The following is a 20,408-nucleotide window of genomic DNA, read 5'->3' as shown; positions in this document are numbered from 1 at the left end:
AACAAGCCAGAAATACATCAGTGACTCTATTTTGAAATGTCTGTGTTCTAAGCTGCTCAAACAAACAGATAAGGGAAACAAAATATGTACTCTTATTATCATCTACTGAATAGCAAACTATAATATAAACACTTTACAGTAAACACTGTCATTTAACAAACATGAGCAGCGATTAATCAACAGAATATTATGAGATCGCATATCATAAATGTCCCTCACTCAAGGATTGTGAATCGAGCAAATTGTTTATTTAATTAAATCACAGTGTTTCGCAGCTTAATAATTACATTGACCATATTGCGATTCTAAAAGCTGACAAATGTTGCTTTCTGAGGCTTTATTTGGAGTTAGGATGAAAACAAAGGTGCATTTTGAACTGTTCTGAGACCAGTGCAGACAGACAGCACAATGGAGATTATGGCATTCACTAAATAGGGAGCAAGGGGACATCCTATAGCTTTCTTTGCAGCCAAGCAATTTACTCTTAAAATTTGACCAAATGTTCAGTTTCAGTCTGCAGATGATGTTATATTCAGAATTTATAATGATAATTTTAACATGGTTGGTGGTGATTGTATGGTGCTGGCCATTAATATGAATAAGAATTATTTATTCAGCTTTACAGAAAATCAGTTTTAATGTCTGTAAAGTATCAAAAACATGAGTAACCAACACAACAACAATAACCAATAATAAACAAATTGATAAAATAATAATAATTATCTAAAGCTTAGCATTATTTAACTTTTCACAACTTAGTCCTGCTCTCCACATACAGTATGTAGACATAAACTTTTAGGAAAACACCCATATTTTCTCTAGAAGATTGTTTTTATTTATTGGGTATAGTGTGTGTGTGTGTGTGTGTGTGTGTGTATGTATATATACAGCCATGTCATGCACAAAGTAGATGTCCTAAATGACTTTCCAAAACTATAGTTTGCTAATATGAAATCTGTGGAGTGGTTAAATAATTAGTTTTAATGATATCAACCTAACTGTATGTAAACATCTGACTTCAACTGTATATAGAGTATACATTTGATGTCAGAAGTTTACATAAACCTTAGCCAAATACTTATAACTCAGCTACTAATACAGTTTTTCACAATCCCTGACAGTTAATCATAAAAAACATTCCCTGTCGTAGGTCAGTTAGATCATTATTTTAAGTGAATGTGAAATGTCAGAAGAATTGTAGAAATAATTATTTTTTTTCAGCTTTTATTTCTTTCATCACATTCCGAGTGGGTCAGAAGTTTACATACACTTTGTTAGTATTTGGTAGAATTGCCTTTAAATTGTTTAACTGGGGTCAAATGTTTTGAACAGCCTTCAATCAGCTACTCAAAATACATTTCTGGAATTTTGGCCCATTCCTCCAGACAGAACTGGTGTAACTGAGTCAGGATTTTAGGCCTCCTTGCTCGCACACGCTTTTTCAGTTCTGCCCCCAATTTATTTATCCGATATTGAGGTCAGGGCTTTGTGATGGCCACTCCAATACCTTGACTTTGTTGTCCTTAAGCCATTTTGCCACAACTTTGGAGGTATGCTTGGGGTCATTGTACATTTGGAAGACCCATTTGCGAGCAAGCTTTAACTTCCTGGCTGATGTCTTGAGATGTTGCTACAATATAGCCACATAATTTTCCTTCATTATGATGACATCTATTTTGTTAAGTACACCACTCCCTCCTGCAGCAAAGCACACCCACAACATGATGCTGCCACCCCCATGCTTCATGGTTGGGATGGTGTTCTTCAGCTTGCAAGCCTCACCCTTTTTCCTCTAAGCATAACAATGGTCAAACAGTAACATTTTTGTTTCATCAGAACAGAGGACATTTCTCCAGAAAGTAAGATCTTTGTCCCCATGTACACTTGCAAACTGTAGTCTGGCTTTTTTATGGTGGTTTTTTAGCTGTGGCTTCTTCCTTGCTGAGAAGCCTTTCAGGTTATTTCGATATAGGACTTGTTTTACTGTGGATATAGATATTTGTCTACCTGTTTCTTCCAGCATCTTCACAAGGTCCTTTGCTGTTGTTCTGGGATTGATTTGCACTTTTCGCACCAAACTACGTTCATCTCTAGGAGACAGAATGCATCTCCTTCCTGAGCAGTATGATGGCTGCATGGTCCCATGGTGTACAGATGAACATGATACCTTCCGGCATTTGGAAATTGCATCCCAAGGATGAACCAGACTTGTGGAGGTCCACAATTTTTTTTCTGAGGTCTTGGCTGATATCTTTTGATTTTCCCATGATGCCAAGCAAAGAAGCACTGAGTTTGAAGGTAGGCCTTAAAATACATCCACAGGTACACCTCCATTTGACTCCAATTAGCCTTTCAGAAGCTGAATTAGCCTTGCCATAATTTTCCAAGCTGCTTAAAGGCACTGTTAACTTGTATGTTAACTTCTGACCCACTGGAATTGTGATATAGCAAAGTTAAACAATCTGTCTCTAAACAACTATTGGAATGGTTAAAAATGTGTTTTAATGAATTAAACGTAAGTGTATGTAAACTTGAACTGTATGTAAACACACATAAATATATATATATATATATATATATATATATATATATATATATATATACACATACATACACACACACACTGTATATACATACACCGAAGAGCCAAAACATTATGATCACTCATAGGTAAAGCGCATAACATTGATCATCTCCTAACAAGGCCACATGTCAAGGTCTGGGTATATTAGATGGTAAATTAATCAGTTTTTGTATTCAACGCGTTGATTGCAGGAGAAATGGGCAGTTACAAAGACCTGAGCGACTCTGACAAGGGCCACAACTGGGTCAGAGTATCTCTGAAATAGCAAGGCTTGTGGGTTGCTCCTGGTCAGCAGTGTTAAGTACCTACTGACACATGGTCCGAGGAGGGACAAACCACAACCCGGCGACAGGGTGTTGTGCGCCCAAGGCTCATCGATGCACAAGGGAAACAAATGCTATCCCATCTAGTCCGAACCGATAGAAGGTCTACTTTTGCACAAGTCACAGAAAATGTTAATTATGGTTACACATATCGTGCATCGCACCCTGCTGCGTATGGGGCTGCGTAACCACAGACCGGACAGAGAGCCCATGATGACCCCTGTCCACTGTCGAAAGTTCCTACAATGGGCACTCAAGAGTCGGAACTGGAACTTAGAGCAGTGGAAGAATGTTGCCTGGCCTGATGAGTCTGGTATTTTTACATCATGTCAGTGGCCTCTTTCAGCAATGCACCCTGCCACAATGCACACTGAATGGTTTGAGGAACATGATGAAAACGTCAAGGTGTTGCACTGGCCTTCAAATTCCCCAGATCTTAAATTAGCAATTTAACATGATTACTCAAGTATAAGGTGTTGGAGTGATGGCTGCTTGAAATGAGGCCTGTCTAGATTTGATCAAAATGTCATTTTTCAAATAGTGATGGTGCTGTTTATACATCAGTAATGTCCTGACTATACTTTGTGATCAGTTGAATGACACTTTGGTGAATTAAAATACCAATTTCCTTCCGAAACAGCAAAATCTTTACATTATTCCAAACTTTTGGCCGCCAGTGTGTGTATATATATATATCAATTATATTTAGCCTTTGGTACAACAGTGCATCTGAGCGAAGCGGAGTGGTGTGATACTCTGCTCAATAAACCGCTCCATGTGTGCGCTCTGCTCAACCGCTCACGGCCCAAGCGGCGCTCCACGCAAGTTATGCTCACCGATAAAAAAAGTTCGATTTTTCTGTAGTATACTTGTTGCACAGTGCCCCTTTGCCAAAAATCGGCTGAGGTGCCCCTCTGGGTGAAATACAGACTATGGGCTATAGTCAGACATTTATTAAATTATGAAATGCTTAGTTACGTACATATCTGAAAAGGCAAGGCATCACTATTGTTATTCGCAATAATTATTATTCTTCCACACAAAAGTTTGGCGCGTAACTTGTCCCGCAGCTTTTGTCACACACCCCTGAGTGAGGCGTCAAATTATGCGGCCTATTGAGGAGAGGTGTGCTATGACTTTTATAAGTGATCGGGGGTACGGTATTTGCCCCAGGTGCAAAAAAGCGGCAGAAAAAATCCCATAGACTTAACATTGCGACAAACTTTGACGAGTCACAGTTCCGAGCGAGAATTTTGCAGAAACGTGACATTTGCCACATTTGAAGAGGCTGGCAGGCTCTGTAAGAGCATACCTCAATATGGGGTAAAAGTTGCACCCCTGGGGGACAGGAGCTGCCCTAATTTGCCCCATTGACTTACAATGGTGTAGGACGGCCCATGAAATGAAATTGCATAGGGATTTTGTATTGAACATAGCTCTGGATCACAGTGTCATAGAGACAAGGGGGCAGGCTCATTTTACTCAGATGACCAATCAGTCTCTCAGGATCATTGTGAAGCTATCAAGCCACGCCCTAGCAACCATTTAGAGCACCTTAGCAACAAGTCCCATAGACTTCTAATGAAATAGTTCAAAGGGATATCTCCGGATAGAAGTGTCATAGAAACACAAGGGTGGTCTCGTTTGACTCTGGGCAGCAAACAGCCAATCATGAATCACCGCAACACTTCCTAGCCCCTCCCTAGCAACCATTGTCGAGCACCTTAGCAACCAAAATCCATAGAGGGATATCTTCCGTTCTGAATGTCAGAGGCATGGGAGTTGGTTTATATCATTCATACTGACAAGCAGCCTTTGGAGATTCATGATTGGCAGCTACCAAGCCACTCCCTAGCAACTAAACAGAGTACCCTAGCAACTGTTTAGCAATAACTATATCTCTGCACCAGAAAATCATAGAGACTTCTGGGTTGATTTATTTCAATCAGGATGGCAAGGACACTTGATAAGTATCACTATGGTAACTTCCTAGCAACCAGATGGGGTACCCTAGCAACCGGGTAACAAATCACATATCTCTGCACCAGAAAATCATAGAGACTTCTGGGTTGATTCATTTCAATCCGGATGGCAAGGAGACTTGATAAGTATCACTATGGTAACTGCCTAGCAACCAGATGGGGTTACCCTAGCAACCGAGTAACAAATCAAATATCTCTGCATCAGAAAAACGTAGAGACTTCTGGGTTCGTTTATTTCAATCAGGATGGCAAGGACACTTGATAAGTATCGCTATGGTAACTGCCTAGCAACCAGATGGGGGTACTCTAGCAACCGGGTAACAAATCACATATCTCTGCACCAGAAAATCGTAGAGACTTCTGGGTTGATTTATTTCAATCAGGATGGCAAGGAGACTTGATAAGTATCACTATGGTAACTGCCTAGCAACCAGATGGGGTTACCCTAGCAACCGAGTAACAAATCACATATCTCTGCATCAGAAAAACGTAAAGACTTCTGGGTTGGTTTATTTCAATCAGGATGGCAAAGACACTTGATTAGAATCACTATGGTAACTGCCTAGCAACCAAGTAACAAATCACATATCTCTGGATCAGAACATCGTAGACACTTCCGGGTTGACAGATTTTACTCAGGATAGCAAGGAGACTTGATAAATATCACTATGGTAACTGCCTAGCAACCAGATGGGGGTACCCTAGCAACCGAGTAAAAAAAAACATATCTCAGCAGTTATAAAATGTTATTTGACGAGTTTTGCCACGGCAAGCACCACTCACATTTTCTTCAGGAAATGTACATTCTAGTTGGGTCTACCAGCCGTTTGTATCATTTGTGTCAGTCAAATATTTCTTTGTTAGCACATATGCCACTGCAAATAATGCTTTAATTTATTTTCAGTTCTAAATTACCTTTATTTACTTTAAACAAGCCATCAAACATGCCTCTACAAATGATAAAACAGTTGTCTCCATGGAATGAATATTAGGCTACTGATGATTTGATACATTAGTAGGTTACACATTTTATGCTATCAGACTTTAAATTAAATTAAAATGAGCAATTTTTCATCCAGATTTTGTGTTCAGTTGTAAAGAGCGTATAACATTTTCCAGAAATAAGCAGTGAATGTTTACTCTTTTTCAGTATTGTTGCTTGATTAATGTTCCCTACAATTTTATATGTACAAATTGTGTGCAATCTAAATGACTGCGCTTAATTATATATTAATTACTATATTAGCAGATACCATGTGCCCATTTGTTTTTCCTTGATATTTTTCAAGCAGCATAAACTAAATCTGAACTTGTTGTGCATGCACTCTTTATATGTACAGCAGGGTTTAACCATGGATTTAACAAATAAAAAAAATTTGCCCTGCATAAATGAGATTTTGTCCAAAATACAGTATATACTGTATATTAGATGAAATTATATTTAATGATCCCAAAAACAAATGATTTAATTCACAAATGACACATACACTTTGAAGTTTTTTTTTTTTTTAAATATAAATGTACATTTTTTTTTCTAATGTACAAACATATATAGCTTATTTCTATGTGCATGAATGCAGCGAGCAAAGTCGTTCATCAGATGTCGGCCATGATGTTATCGCCAACCACTAAACTAGAGTCAGTTTTTTCCATTTCACTAGTGGATATGGCTTTCGGAAATTGACCAGCAATTATGTGCCACTTTATCCTGAGGCAAAAAAATCGAAAGCAACAGGCGGTCGATTGAGTGAGATAATTAAGCTTTGACATTCTCTATGCGTAAATCTTTACCAATCAACTGCTCAATTGTACAATGGAGGCATGAAAGCAGAATGCTGCACATGCAAATCAGGTGTTTTTAAAGACAGATGTCTTTAACTGATCACACTTTATAAAAAAAATAGCTTTTCTTGTTGTCATAACCTTAGACGAAGCAGAGATTAATATGAAAAATCAATAAATAATACTTCAAATGATACCAGACTTGTACAGCTTCATTCTGCTGTTTTAAATCATTGTGTCACAGGAACATAAAATATGCAGTGTGATTTGTGTTAAAAATAAGAAATCTCCCTGTGCAAGCAGTTTTATCTCAGTAATATCTTGGAAGTCAGTGAAGGGTGACATTTAGATTCTGTCTTTTAATACCTGCATGTGAGAAGCATAAAGTTATCAGACAGATTGCTTTCTAAATGACATGTCACAAAAATAAACTCTGCTTATCAAGCCTTGGAGATATGAGACTTGGGTTTTAAGAAAATCTCATTTTTATTCTGTGCAATTTCAGATCTGCGATTGTCTGGAGGCAAAAGTGAAAGTCTCATTTTGCGTTGAGAGCTTTTCACCACAGGACAAACTCTCACTCTGCTGTGGCAAGACTCGCAACGAAACACACATTCCCTGGATTTGATTGGTACTTCTCAAAATGAATGAATCACAACCCAAGCAGATTTATTGCCAAAAACGGTCTATATTCATAAAGAGCCACTTTCAAATACTTTGCCACGAGTTGGTTTATCATGACATGTGGTAATCTTGTGTTAATAAAGTTATTATAAAGATGTCTCCTTGCCTGAATCATGTAACTATGTGCTTAGGGAATGTATAATAGCATAGGAATTATAGACAATTGGATGAGTTTTTTTTTTAGGTAGATCTGACATGCTAAAGAGAGACAGACTCCATCCCTTCAGGGAAGATGCCCCTCTCCTCTCTAGTTATTTGGCTTATAGTCTTTATAGTGTTAAGGCGGTCGCACAACAGACAAGAAGCGCCACGTCACATTGCGGCTAGGACATGACTTGACGATGCGGTGCAGATGGCAGTTCAAAGTTGTGTATAGTCACCATACACACAAAAGTTCTGAAGGTTTTTGTACATCTTCAAGAATGAACAAAGTGACGCTGATGAGTTTGCAGGTTAGTGTATTAAACTTGTGTAACTGTACGATTAGAAATGGTGACGTTTATTATGCAATTTGTATGAATAGGTTTCATTCAAGCTGTCAACTTGCAAAAATACATACTTGTAACTGAAAACAAGTTGTGTAGGCTATATGAAAGATACATACAATATATCATCTAGTGATGGCTACAGTAAATAATCTATGTCCTTTGATAATGATTTGGGTCAAATTTAATGAAAATCTATGCAAATTGCACTCCATGGCACGGAAGAAATTTGAGAAGCCTCTGGAGTAGTTGCTAGGTCAGGAAGCAGACAGACTGGCATAACCAACCATCTGCTAGCTACCTTGAGAAGTCACAAATGTCACATACTACAACACATAGACACTGTATCATCTAGATATCATATATAGATTGTACTTTTTCCCAACAAAACTAAACACAAAACAAGCCATTAAAAAAAGAAAAGAAAAATAGGTTGATGTCAAACAAGAAAATGACGACAAAATAGAACCCTCACCTCAAAAATCTCTGTGGTCTTTAGTTCTAGCTACTATTTACAGACCCCCAGGAACATACACAGACTTCCTTAGAAAATGTAATGATTTTCTGTCAGATCTTGAAGTTACTGTGTATAGAGCTTTAATTGTTGGTGACTTCAACATTTATATAGATAATGGAAATTACGCATTAGGTTAACATTTATCGATATTCACAACTCTGTTGGGGTCAGACAAAATGTGACAGGACCAACTCATTGCCATAATTGCTAGATATAATTCTGTCTTATGGAGGTGATGTTGATAATATAGAAATTCTGCCACAAAGCGATGCCATCTCAGGTCATTACCTCATCTCTTATATGTTGCAGTTAGCTAAGGTCAGTGAATTAAACAACACGTCATTTGAGTTGAACTATTTTTTAGACCACTAAACATAGCTTCACTAAAAATCTTCCTGACCTGTCCGAAATACTAAGTATGCCAAAATGTTGAGATGAACTTAATGTAGTCACAGAAAATACACATATAGTCTTCTCTAGCACTCTACATAGTGCTGCCCTCCTTCGATTGAAGAATGTTAAAGAGAAAAGGCCCGCACCATGGTTCAATTATAATATCTGAATATTTTGCAAGAAAAATTTAATATAATGTTTCTATACTTAAAATCAACAACTTTAAAGCAATAATTTTATATTTTTCCATCCTTCCATTATGTAATTCATAATGCTTTAGAGGATTGTAGCTCATTCCCTCATTAAAGATGTTAAGTACTCAGTCTTTTGGTATGACTTTCAAAAATGTTTTTGCTTCAATTCAAAGTTTGTAATGTAATTCACCTCCGAGCTAGTTGGTTTGGTTCATAGCTTAGAACTCTTTATTGGAAGATTTTATAAAATCCCTTTCGAAATGTTTTAAACTAATGGGAAAAATACTTTCGGAACCAAGACGACTGAAAATTGGGTGGGCATCATTGCACTCTAATACACCCATAAGGTTCATCCACCCAGAAAAGTAATAACTCCTCAAAAAGGATCAATATAGTCAACTTCACAGCACAAATATGAATCAAGTTTTTACTGTGCTTTAAGAAAGATACAGCTGTTCTGCTCTGCAGCTGTTAAGATTGCAGGACTCATGTCAACTATACAAAACATCAAAGCAGCAGAATCACATATCTCAATCAGAGAAAATGTCGCCAACGTCCCTTAGTGAGACAACAGCAGGCAGTAATTGAGGGTGAAATAAAGCAAGCACTGCTGAATTGCTTGTCTGGGCACACTCATTTATTGTCTTGGTGTCTTTTCAGCCAGTGGCGGGACAAATGGATCGTCCCCCGGGAAGAGCAAATGAGGGCAGACTTCTCACCTGTGCCTCATTTAAATAAGGAGGAGGAGAAGTAGAGATGAATGCAAAAGAGAATCAGTTAGAGGAAAGGTGCTCGAAATCTGTGAACTCAAAGGGTGATTCTCATTAATCCTGTCAAGAAAATGTCCTGCTTGTATTTAATCTGAAATCCCACAAAATTATATTTTGCATAAACAAAAGATCTCCAACATTTAGGACTATTACGATTTTTTGCATTGTGACATTATTTTCAGGACACAAACACATTTCACTCACATTATCACTACGATAATACATGTGGACGTTTTTACTTTTACTATTCCCATTGTTTTCCATGATTTGGAATTTTTATTCATTCGATTTTATTTATAAAAAAAGATGCTGTGTAAAATGATTTCCTACATTAAAATCAGCAAAAATGGAAGAAAGATTCTAGGCAGTAACAAGACAGTACTATGTAGTATAAATACTTCTACAATATATATTAATATATATATTTTCTCGTTGCGTTAATAAGAATTGGGAGGTAAAGTGGGCCTGAGTAGCTCAGCGAGTAATGATGCTGACTATCACCCCTGGAGTCGCAAGTTCGAATCCAGGGATGCTGAGTGAATCCAGCCAGGTCTCCAAAGCAAACAAATAGGCCCGGTTGCTAGGGAGGGTAGAGTCACATGGGTTAACCTACTTGTATTGGGGCGCATGGTAAGTTGTGCGTGGATTGTGAAGAGTAGCATGAGCCTCCACATGCTGTGAGTCTCCGCGGTGTCATGCAGAGTGAACCACGTGATATGATGTGCGGATTGACGGTCTCAGAAGCAGAGGCAACTGAGACTTGTCCTCTGCCACCCGGATTGAGGTGAGTAACCAAAAACATGAGGTCCTACTAAGTAGAGGAAATTGGGCATTCCAAATTGTAGAGATTGCAAGTGGATAAATAAATAGAGAAAAAATAATAATAATAATAATTGGGGGGTAAAAATTTGCATAACTTTCATTAAAATAATGTAAAAATTTGAATTGCCCTAAAAATAGGCTTAATTTTCCATATGCAAAATATTATTCCTTATTTAGATTTTAGAGTAAAAAAGGATCAGGACAATTTCTTGACAAGATTCTACAATTAAGATGCTTCATTTAGGCAAATTATGTAGACACTATATTATTTATGTCAACTTAATGGTGACTATTTTACAAATGTAAATAATAACTAATTTACTGACAATATTAATAATATTCACATGAGAAGTAGTTTTTAACACTTAAGTTCACATGTGAACATATAAGCCACTTTCAACAAGCTTCAATGCTGATAAATGACTTCCATTTTTATTTACCAAACTGTAAATTTGGTATCTCACCAAGCTGTTATCCTATGCATTTGGAAGATTTGGAATACGACACATGTTGCATGGAATATTTTTTATTTTTGCCACTGTATTGAAAAGAATCATTTTCATGAAAACATCCCTTTTGTGTTCTGCATTAAAAGAAAGTCATGTAGGTTTGGAAAGGCATGAGGGTGAGTAAATGATGACAAAAAAGTATTTTAATGGGTAGAGAGAGTTTTAAGTAAGGCATTCATAGGTTGATTTTTCCTGAAGAGTTTAAACACTTCGACTCATCTAAAAGCGTGAGTTTGGGGCTAAACTTCCTGTTTGGTTTCGCATGGGCAAGAGCAACATTTTAGTTGTTTTCCAGTTATTTTGCAATTACATTTGTTGCTGCTAGTGGTGCATTAATAAAACATTTCTTGTGACACATTCTCTATTACTGTACTACATACTGTTTTTAATAACAGGTTTCAAATTTGTTCAATCCTTTTTAATCCAATGATTCCAATCTCACGACAGCCGTTCTCCCTTTAGGACAAGTAATAAGAGTCTTTTGTAATTAAACCCTGAAGTTCTGCTGAATATTCAAGTGCTAATTTTCACAGCTCTCTCTTGGGGGAACACTCAAGGATCAGTGTATCATAAATTCAACATATGCCTCTAACCCATTCTAATCTCCATTCTTTTGTAAATTTGAGCTCCATTGATTCAATTCAAAGAAAAGTTATTGTTTGGCTTCATTTATAAGTCATATGAACTACTTTTACGATGCTTTTCTCCTCATTTTGGGGCTTGACAGACCCAGTCCTTGTTCACTTCAATTACATTTATAATTGCGGACAGAATATTCTTCAAAAATTCACCTTTCGTCTTCCATAGAAGAAATTTATATGGTTCTTAAATGCTACAGAGCCCCTGAGAGGACACAGAGAGTTCATTTATTTTCTGAAGTTCCCTCACAATAAGTTTTGCATTCCATCACAATACCTTTATCCATCCCTTATGCAAATGAATGCTGGTTTTACTAAAGTAAACATGGTTTTACCACAGCAACTATGTTTTGATATGCATGGTTAAACCATAGTAGTAATACAGGAAAACCAAAGCAATTTTTTGCGAGGGATGAATTGCAATCTATTGCAAGGGAACCCAACATAATTGTGACAAAAAGCTAAACTTATTGCAAGTGAACGCAAAACAATTTCAGAAAAGAAATCCCCTCCCCTTCCTCTAAGGGGCTCTGTAGAATGACATGATGGCAAATGTCAACAGAATGGTTCCTTAGCTTTACAGGTTTGTTCAAATCCCTAACCCCTAGTATAAGCAATAGTAATAGTGATGCTTGCCTTGGCAAACACCACTAACCAGTCCTCCCAACAAAAATAAAAAATAAATAATGGACTAAAACATCTAAAGTAAGAGCAGAGGGGTGCTCAAAGCATTCTTCACTTGTCTATTCACTGCCTGTAATATTCTCTTCCTCCATGTATTATTCAGCACATGAGCTGTCAGCGACTCATACCTGGAAGAAAGAGCTTTCACACAGGGTGTCGTGGCAGATGTCTAGGTGGCTGACAAGAGTGCTCTGGGGGCCCTCAGCTGGTGCCAGGCCCTCTGGGGCTGATCCACTGGGCTGCTGGCTTTTGGCAAAAGACTGGATGTAATGAGCCGTCACCGTCCAAAACTGAAGGTCTGATTCATCACCAAACAGCCTGATAAATGATGCAAAATGAATGAGATAAAGAGAACTCAGATGTGTTTATTTGTTTCCCTGCAGTCATATAATTAAAAACGGTCATGGGATGAATGTCAAAGTGTCTTTAAGTGTTTGAATAAGTTGAATGGGTCACATTTTTACACTGATCGTCAGGGAATATCTATGACATTCTGTGGTGTAAATTTAAAAATGGTAAAAAAAAAAAAAAATGGTTCAGTGGAGCTGAGCGTTTGACACATTTCTATTTACTTTTATGCATTTGGTAGATTATTTTATCGAAAGTGACTTCATAGTGTATTTATAAAATAGTCTTTCATCCAGTTCATCCAGTCCCTGGAGAAGCTGTGCAGCACATCTATAGCAAGAGCAGGGGGAGCTCAAAGATGTAACAACTCGAGATGTAATACTACGGTCACTTTGCGTGTACACGGTTTCGTAGACTATAATGCAAGTAACCAATAACCAATAGGCCAATGCTTTAAATTCTCTGTTCATTTTTAGAACTTGAACAATGTCGCACATTTCTGCACTATTCAAATTCATTTTGTAGTGTAATTAGTAGTACATGAGTAGTACATCTACACTGAAAATGTAGCAAAAAGAAGAATACCTGGATGATATACTTCTTCAACCGAAAAAAGTGTGGAATGTTGGACACTTCATGCACTCAGCAGTCATGGCTTGCTCTGTGTACTTATTGATACATGGAATTTGAACATTTTTTAAAAGCTAAAATGTGACCAAAATTATGAAAAACTAACAATGATATAAAATTTGAAAGATGTAATTTTTTTTAACAAGTTGTAGAAGTGGCCCTGCGATGGACTGGCGACCTGTCCAGGGTGTCCCCTGCCTTTCGCCCAATGTTAGCTGGGATAAGCTCCAGCCCCCCACGACCCTGTACACAGGATAAGCGGTTGACGATGGATGGAAGTTGTAGAAGTACCAAGTGTACCAATTACCAAGTTTACCAAATTAAAATTAACCGCATTAGCTGAGAGAATGTATTTCACATTCAAGCAAAATGGCTATAATAAATGAATTATACCCACAAGAACCAGAATCGAAATAGTACTCCACTCGAGAGCTTGTGAATCGGAAGCCAGTCCTATATTCTAGCATCCAATAGGTACAGTAGAACCTACTCAAAGTGTTCTGCTTGTTATATTCTTATTTGTTAGTTAATTTGGAAAACAATATTAATTTATTTATTCACTACTAAATTAATAAATGTAAAGTAAACGTAAACAGTGCTATAAAGTTTCATCATGTAAGAACCACAAAAGTAATCAAATTGATAATCACAATATATTGCAGTGTATTTGAGCAGTAATGGAAGTATATTTTCCTATCTGCCTTTTCTTTGTGTCAATTTTGTGAAAGGTGTCTGTTGCTAGGATGCCAAAAGCAGAAACTTTCAAAAACAAATGGTCAAATGCTATCACCATTACTTCCAAGCAATGACACATCCCCTGTTCTCTCGAGAACAATGTACAATGAGCTGAATCAAGGTTGAATTCAAAACAGATGGACATACACTCACCTTGACACAAGGAGGCAGCGTTGCAGCAAGTTCAGATTTGGATCCAGGAGAACACTTTTGATGTCACTAAAGAGGAAAAACAGGATAATTTTGAGGTCGCTGAAAAAAGAACTAGATACATTTCCCAAAGATGGATGAAAACAACATGTGAGAGGACAGAAAGCTCTTTTATGAAACTCCTGCACATAAAACACAGTGTGCATCAGAGGAAGATTGTGTCCCTGCTTTTATTTATAGATGCTTCTTTGAAGGAAAGGAAATAGCCCTAAATAGCCCTACTTGCATTATCTTTGTAATTGTGCAGCGGACGTACTTGGAAAGAGAGTTGAGCTGTTCCTGGATCAGTCCCTTTATTTCATCCTTCTCCACGTAGTCTCTGTGGATGCAAATACACAATAAAATAAGTTTTTCCTAAATGTTTTGAATCAGAACGGTGGTCAGTTGTGGACACTAAGTCAAATGCAAAATATTATTTGAACAAAGATATTGAGATTTGGCCATGTAATTATCAGCATTGGCTAATAAAATTGTTTATTTTTTTATTAAAAGAAGCATTAAGTCTCCTTTGAGTCAGTTCCAAAATCTGCCAACAGCTTGGTTAATGGATAATGAACAATTTCTGTTTTCAAATATTTTAGTGAAATTTCAGGTAAACACTGTAAAAATTTGTTTACTGTGCAAAAAGTGTTTAATTTCTACGTATATGTGTACTTTCTCAGTAGCTATAACTAAATTGCATCATCCTATATCATATTGATACCATCATTATATCAGCCATCGACTCCCCCAGGCCTCTAGTTATTGGCATTAGCCATAAAAAAGTAAATATATATAAAAAAACAAATATTAAAAAAAAGCTCATCAGTTGACCACTACTTAATGATACAGTCCAGTGTAGTGGCTAGATTTACAAGAAACAATGCTTCGACTAAACAACGTTTTTCCTCATAGCTTAGTAGTAATGATTTTATGAATTTCTTTCCTGATAAAATTAAAAACATATGAAAATTTTAATTATTCAACCATCAACCACAGAAGACAGTGTCTCATATCCCCTATGAGCTACTTCAATCTTTCACTGTTATAATACAAGAACTAAAAAAACTAAACAAATTAAAGCAGCAAAATCAACAACATTTATGCTAGACCCTATAACTACTAAGCTACTGAAAGAGGTGTTTCCTGTAATCTCAGGACCTCTTTTCAATATTATTAACTCCTCACTATCCTTAGGGCATGTCCCGAGAAACTTTAAGCTGGCAGTTATCAAACACCTTGTCAAGAAACCACAACATGATCCTGGTGAATTGGATAATTATAGACCTATCTCAAATCTCCAATTTATGTGTAAAATACGTTTTAAAAAACTAAAATAATTAATTTGTGAATAATTTTGGTCAGGATTTAGGCCCCATCATAGTACAAAAACTTGAGAATCATGTAGGCCATTTGTGGAAAGGCATCAGCCTGGTTTAGATCCTACTTGTCTGATGATTACCACTTTATTTGTGTAAACAAGAAACTGTCAAATCACATGCAAGTTAAATATAGAGTGTCAAAGGGCTTTGTATTAGATAATCTGCTGTTCTCCTTGCTTCCTTTAAGAGAACATGGAATTCATTTTCACTGTTATGCCAATAATACTCAGCTTTATATTTCCTCCAGACCTCATGCAATTTCCCAACTCTACGAATAAGCAGAGTGTATTAATAATATCTTTTTGACCAATGAATTTCCATGACCTTTCCAATTGTTCCTCGAATAATGGATAACAATTTTTAGAGTTAATTTAATAAAAGTTTAATTCTACAAAAACACTCCATGAACATCATATTACATTTTTTAAAGGTCTTTCATGACCATGGGAACCCTGCAGGAAACCCCAAATTAAGGAATTAATTTATGATGATTATATTCAAAACTGGAAAAAATCTAAGTGCATCAAAGTTGATGCATAGGCAGCAGTGTGCTAGAAACAGCCATTAATACTAGGTCAATATGTCAATTTGCAAATACAGGGAACATTTAATCAATATAGTAACAATGTACCATTGCAAATAAATAATGTGTGTAGTCGTACAAGGAAGGTGTTTGTGACAGGGCGGAGGGCGGGGTCATTATTTTACACACCCGGCCCCTTATCAGGCTAATCAAGTCTCCGAGAGGGATAAAGGCCAACTGTGGACGGTGGTGCAACAGAGAGAGAGCGTTTACAGGCAGCTGTCCATCCTATGTGTATGTGTTTGTGTCTTTTGGTTTTAGTTCTTTATTAAAAATATTATTTAGATATATATTATAAGCCGGTTATCGTCGCCTCCTTTCCATTGAACTGCTTTACAGTGTTCAATTTAAATGACAGTGAAAATAGACTGGCAATAGCTCATTATGCAATGCTTGGTAAAACTCTGCTCCACATTTTTCTAAAATGTTCTTGTATCAAATAAATCAAAGTGAACCTCAAAAGCCTCCGACTGGCGTGCACATTACATTTTTAATGGATGGGAACAGCTTTGTCCCGAGAGGCCAATTAGCCCTTGAAAGCTTTAAGGTAACGTATACATATATAAAATCGCTTCAAGATTCTTTTTAACCTGCCTTTTCACACCAAATGTAAAGCTTTTCAGAGAAAACAGCTTTTCTTATTATATATATATATATATATATATATATATATATATATATATATATATATATAGTTAATTTTTGGTGAGTGCAGATCCACCACAACTCAAGGCAGTCATGCTCTGAATGATCTGACAGTATAATGAGGTGCCACGCACACATGTGCAATGTCCATGGTGAATTTATCCGACCAGGGCTGCAGCAGCAGAAAAGCCTTCAGTGTGAGAGCAGCACGTGGCAGCAGAAGATATGGACACCACACTGGATCTAAGGAAACACATCAGTCAAAATCAAGTTTGTGACCAGCAAAACCAATAGAAATTATGAAATAACTCACAATCAATGCTTCTACAACTGTAAAAGAAAACTTAAATGTACCGTTTCTGTAAAGTTTTAGGAACAAGGAATCTAAGCAAGGGGTATTTGTCAAATAGAATATCCTTTCTCGATCAAGCATCACTTAAGAGCAATATCTGGGTCATGGGCTGGGGGACGAGGAGCGCGGAAATAAGGAAGCATCAATTAGACAATTAAGAAGCACCCCACCCAACAATTTCTGATTCCAGTGTCACACAACAACAGGTATTGTGAGGGAGAGCAAACTATAGCAAGGAAATGCAATACTTCTTGAAAGGGAACAAAGCTATTACAAAAAAATGCCCTCTCTGGCTCTGTAAATATGACCAGGATAAGTTATCCTTATTCTTCTGAGGATGCCCAAAAAAGCAGGTTTTGTAATATTTAGAAAATATCTAGGGACATTTTTCAGCAAATTTGTCCCTATAAGTAAAATTAAGTCAGAAACACACACCTGTCAGGTCCTGCTCATCCATTCTGTAACTAGCAGACTTCATGGCCATCTCCAGAACTCTCACACAGCCGTCATCTGATGCCAACACCACTTTATCTGACGTGCACCAGTCGATATCCAGAATCCTGTAACTCACGTTGCGCCCCACTCTGATGCTGCTCACCATTTGCACCTGCACAAGTGTGTGTGTGTGTGTGTGTGTGTGTGTGTGTGTGTGTGTGTGTGTGTGTGTGTGTGTGTGTCATTAAGATAATCTCGAACAAACCAAAACAAGACCCAGGGTACAGTAACAAAATGTTTTAATTTCTGCTAATTTACGTTAATTTGTGGCAAATTTGAGGCAAAGCACTACTTATTGTTTTCCAATTTTAAGCTGAATTACCACATTAAATGTAAGTACAGTGTGTGAATTTCGAGTTATGCTTTAAACTTAGCGGCCCATCCAATTGGTGCTAACAAAGCAGAGGCCTCTGAAACAACTTCTTATTCGGCTGATGTCACCAAGCCCTCTTATTTTCCAACCCTCTAATCCTCTTTCCTGTTGAATATTCTGTTTCACTTATAAATAACGTTACAGAAAGTGGAGTACAAAATGCTGTTTCATGTTGACCTTAAAACGGTAATTTTCATGTACGTGTCTATGTCAAATTCGCACAAAATTAGTTTTTCCAACATTTTAAGTCTATTATTTTGACACAAGCAGATCTGATTACTTGTTTCATCAGCAGATCATTTATTATTTAATTGAATGTTTCTAAGAGCCATTTTTGCAGTTATTTTCTTTTATTATTTATTGAAAGTTTTTTTTTTTGTTGAAGGTTTTGGCAATTTGTCTCTCTGAGGATATCAAAAGTCCAATTAACTATTAACTCTAAAGAATAAAACATCAATATATAAGCTCTGTTTTTTTATGCTGTTTCCATGATATGTCCATCATCTCAACAGCAAAAATGTTGACCTTTTCAGAGGAAAAAATAACTTTAATTGTCAAGATTCAGAAATCATAACTTCAATGAAAATGATTCTGATTTAAGTAAACACTTGAAGAAACGAGGAGAAAGACAGAGTGAAGAGCCTGATTTGAAGGGCCATTATAGTGATTGTCTCTGGGTGTACAGCATCACATTCTCCCCTGAGGTGTCCTGCAGGCAGAGCTCCACCAAACACCAATTAAAGTCAGGATGAGATTCTGCTCAAACTCAGTTGTGGCTAACATCATCCATCTTATAGCTAGCTGCCAGAGCCCTGAGCTACTCACAAGCTCTAAATGTATGCTGGTAATACTAGAGAAAGAATAAGGTTGACCTTATATATAAAGACCTAACAGTAGCCTGTGTCATTTGTGTTTTATAAAAACATGACTGTATATTAGTAGAGCAGAGTTCTATAAGTAAGATTTAGGGCTGCATGATTTGAAAAAATGTAATAAAAAATATAAATGCATATGGAGAAAATGAATGTGAAAATTACTTCTGAGGCTGCTGCAAAACGTAGCTGTCATTGTTGCGCTCTATTCTAAGCTTGAGCTAGTGTGTAAATATCAAATAGTTAATGCAGTGTTCTGCTATATCAATTTCATAGAGGATGGTTGTAATTTGTTTTGGCAATTACTGAAAATGACTCCATAAAGCTTTACTCTAATGATTATAAGCTAATAATATTTGAGAAATACCTTTTCAATTTCACTGTTTAGTGCTTCACACTACTAAAGCGTATCTGTGTAACGATCTTATTTCTATTAGAAACAACATCAATTGGTTAAAAAAACAAACAAACAAAAAACAAAGATAAGTTTTAAGGACTGTAGATGCACCTCTTTGGTATCCCAGACTTCGGCTCCATCTGTGTACATCACCAGGAGTTTTTGGTTGCCTTTCCCTGGAGCGAAACGGATCTTCTTCACCCATCCACGATGTGTAGGTACACCCCTAGAGAATATACATGATCAGACAGTGTCAAACATGTGGAGAGTCATTAGTTTGACTTTTCAGTTCTTATAGTGATTTGTACCTTGACAGACGGGCCTTCAGGTCCCAAAAATTGAGGTTTCCATCTACATCTCCCAGAACAAGAGTGTCTCCTTTCCACGCAATACAGGCGATGCTCCCCATACTGCCCTGAAAGTGATGAAAAAAAAAAAAAATCTATTTCTTGTATATAAGGGGGCTTTCACACTTGGTTCGATTGCCTGTTCCGAACCAGAGTTCGATTGCTCCCCCCTCCCCCCGATGGACTGTGTTCACATTATATATTTGTATCCGAACCGCGGTACGCTTGCGTCATCAAGCTGCAGCTGGTGCGTAATCGTGTTGCTTGATAACCGCGAAATGAAAAGGCGTCAAAATTCAATGAATAGACGTGCTCAGTTCACATTTATTCTTCTTTTTTTTAACCTTTGGTTTTGTTTTCAACATCAAGATACAGAAACATACTTGCGTCTGTCTGCCGCAAAAATACTGAAATCGTTCAAAAGACAGCGGGCTGTCCACCGAAGACAATTTTTGCGAAGGCAAGCAGAAATCATCTCTCTGCTTGCAGTGCGTGTGCGTGTGCGTCAATCCCGCTTTTCGTCAAGGTAAATGTATACACACACACACGCACGCACGCACCACGCACGAAAGTAAACCCTTTCCGCTCATTTTGAAAGTGACGCGTGTGAGACTGACGACCACATTATACGTCATCAATAGCGGTTCACTTCCGCGGTTTGGTTCGGTTGCATTCATATCAGCAGCGAACCGT

At 37.2% G+C, this 20,408-nt stretch overlaps 1 protein-coding gene across 1 annotated transcript in view; it reads right to left on the bottom strand.

Moving 5' to 3' along the window:
- The window catches only part of wdr11 (WD repeat domain 11), a 188,393-nt gene that overhangs the window by 23,441 nt on the left and 144,544 nt on the right, over nt 1-20,408 (bottom strand). The window contains exons 17-23 of the mRNA XM_052089447.1: nt 19,677-19,783; nt 19,480-19,594; nt 17,667-17,838; nt 17,014-17,122; nt 14,547-14,609; nt 14,234-14,299; nt 12,496-12,685 (exon numbers count right to left, since the gene is read on the bottom strand). Coding sequence (XP_051945407.1) covers nt 12,496-12,685; nt 14,234-14,299; nt 14,547-14,609; nt 17,014-17,122; nt 17,667-17,838; nt 19,480-19,594; nt 19,677-19,783 — 822 coding nt within the window. The remainder of the gene's footprint in view (nt 1-12,495; nt 12,686-14,233; nt 14,300-14,546; nt 14,610-17,013; nt 17,123-17,666; nt 17,839-19,479; nt 19,595-19,676; nt 19,784-20,408) is intronic.

This window comes from Xyrauchen texanus, chromosome 24 (assembly GCF_025860055.1).
Source record: "Xyrauchen texanus isolate HMW12.3.18 chromosome 24, RBS_HiC_50CHRs, whole genome shotgun sequence".
Taxonomy (NCBI): Eukaryota; Metazoa; Chordata; class Actinopteri; order Cypriniformes; family Catostomidae; genus Xyrauchen; species Xyrauchen texanus.
Note: the sequence above shows the minus strand (reverse complement) of the source record. Positions and strands in the feature narration are given on the sequence as shown.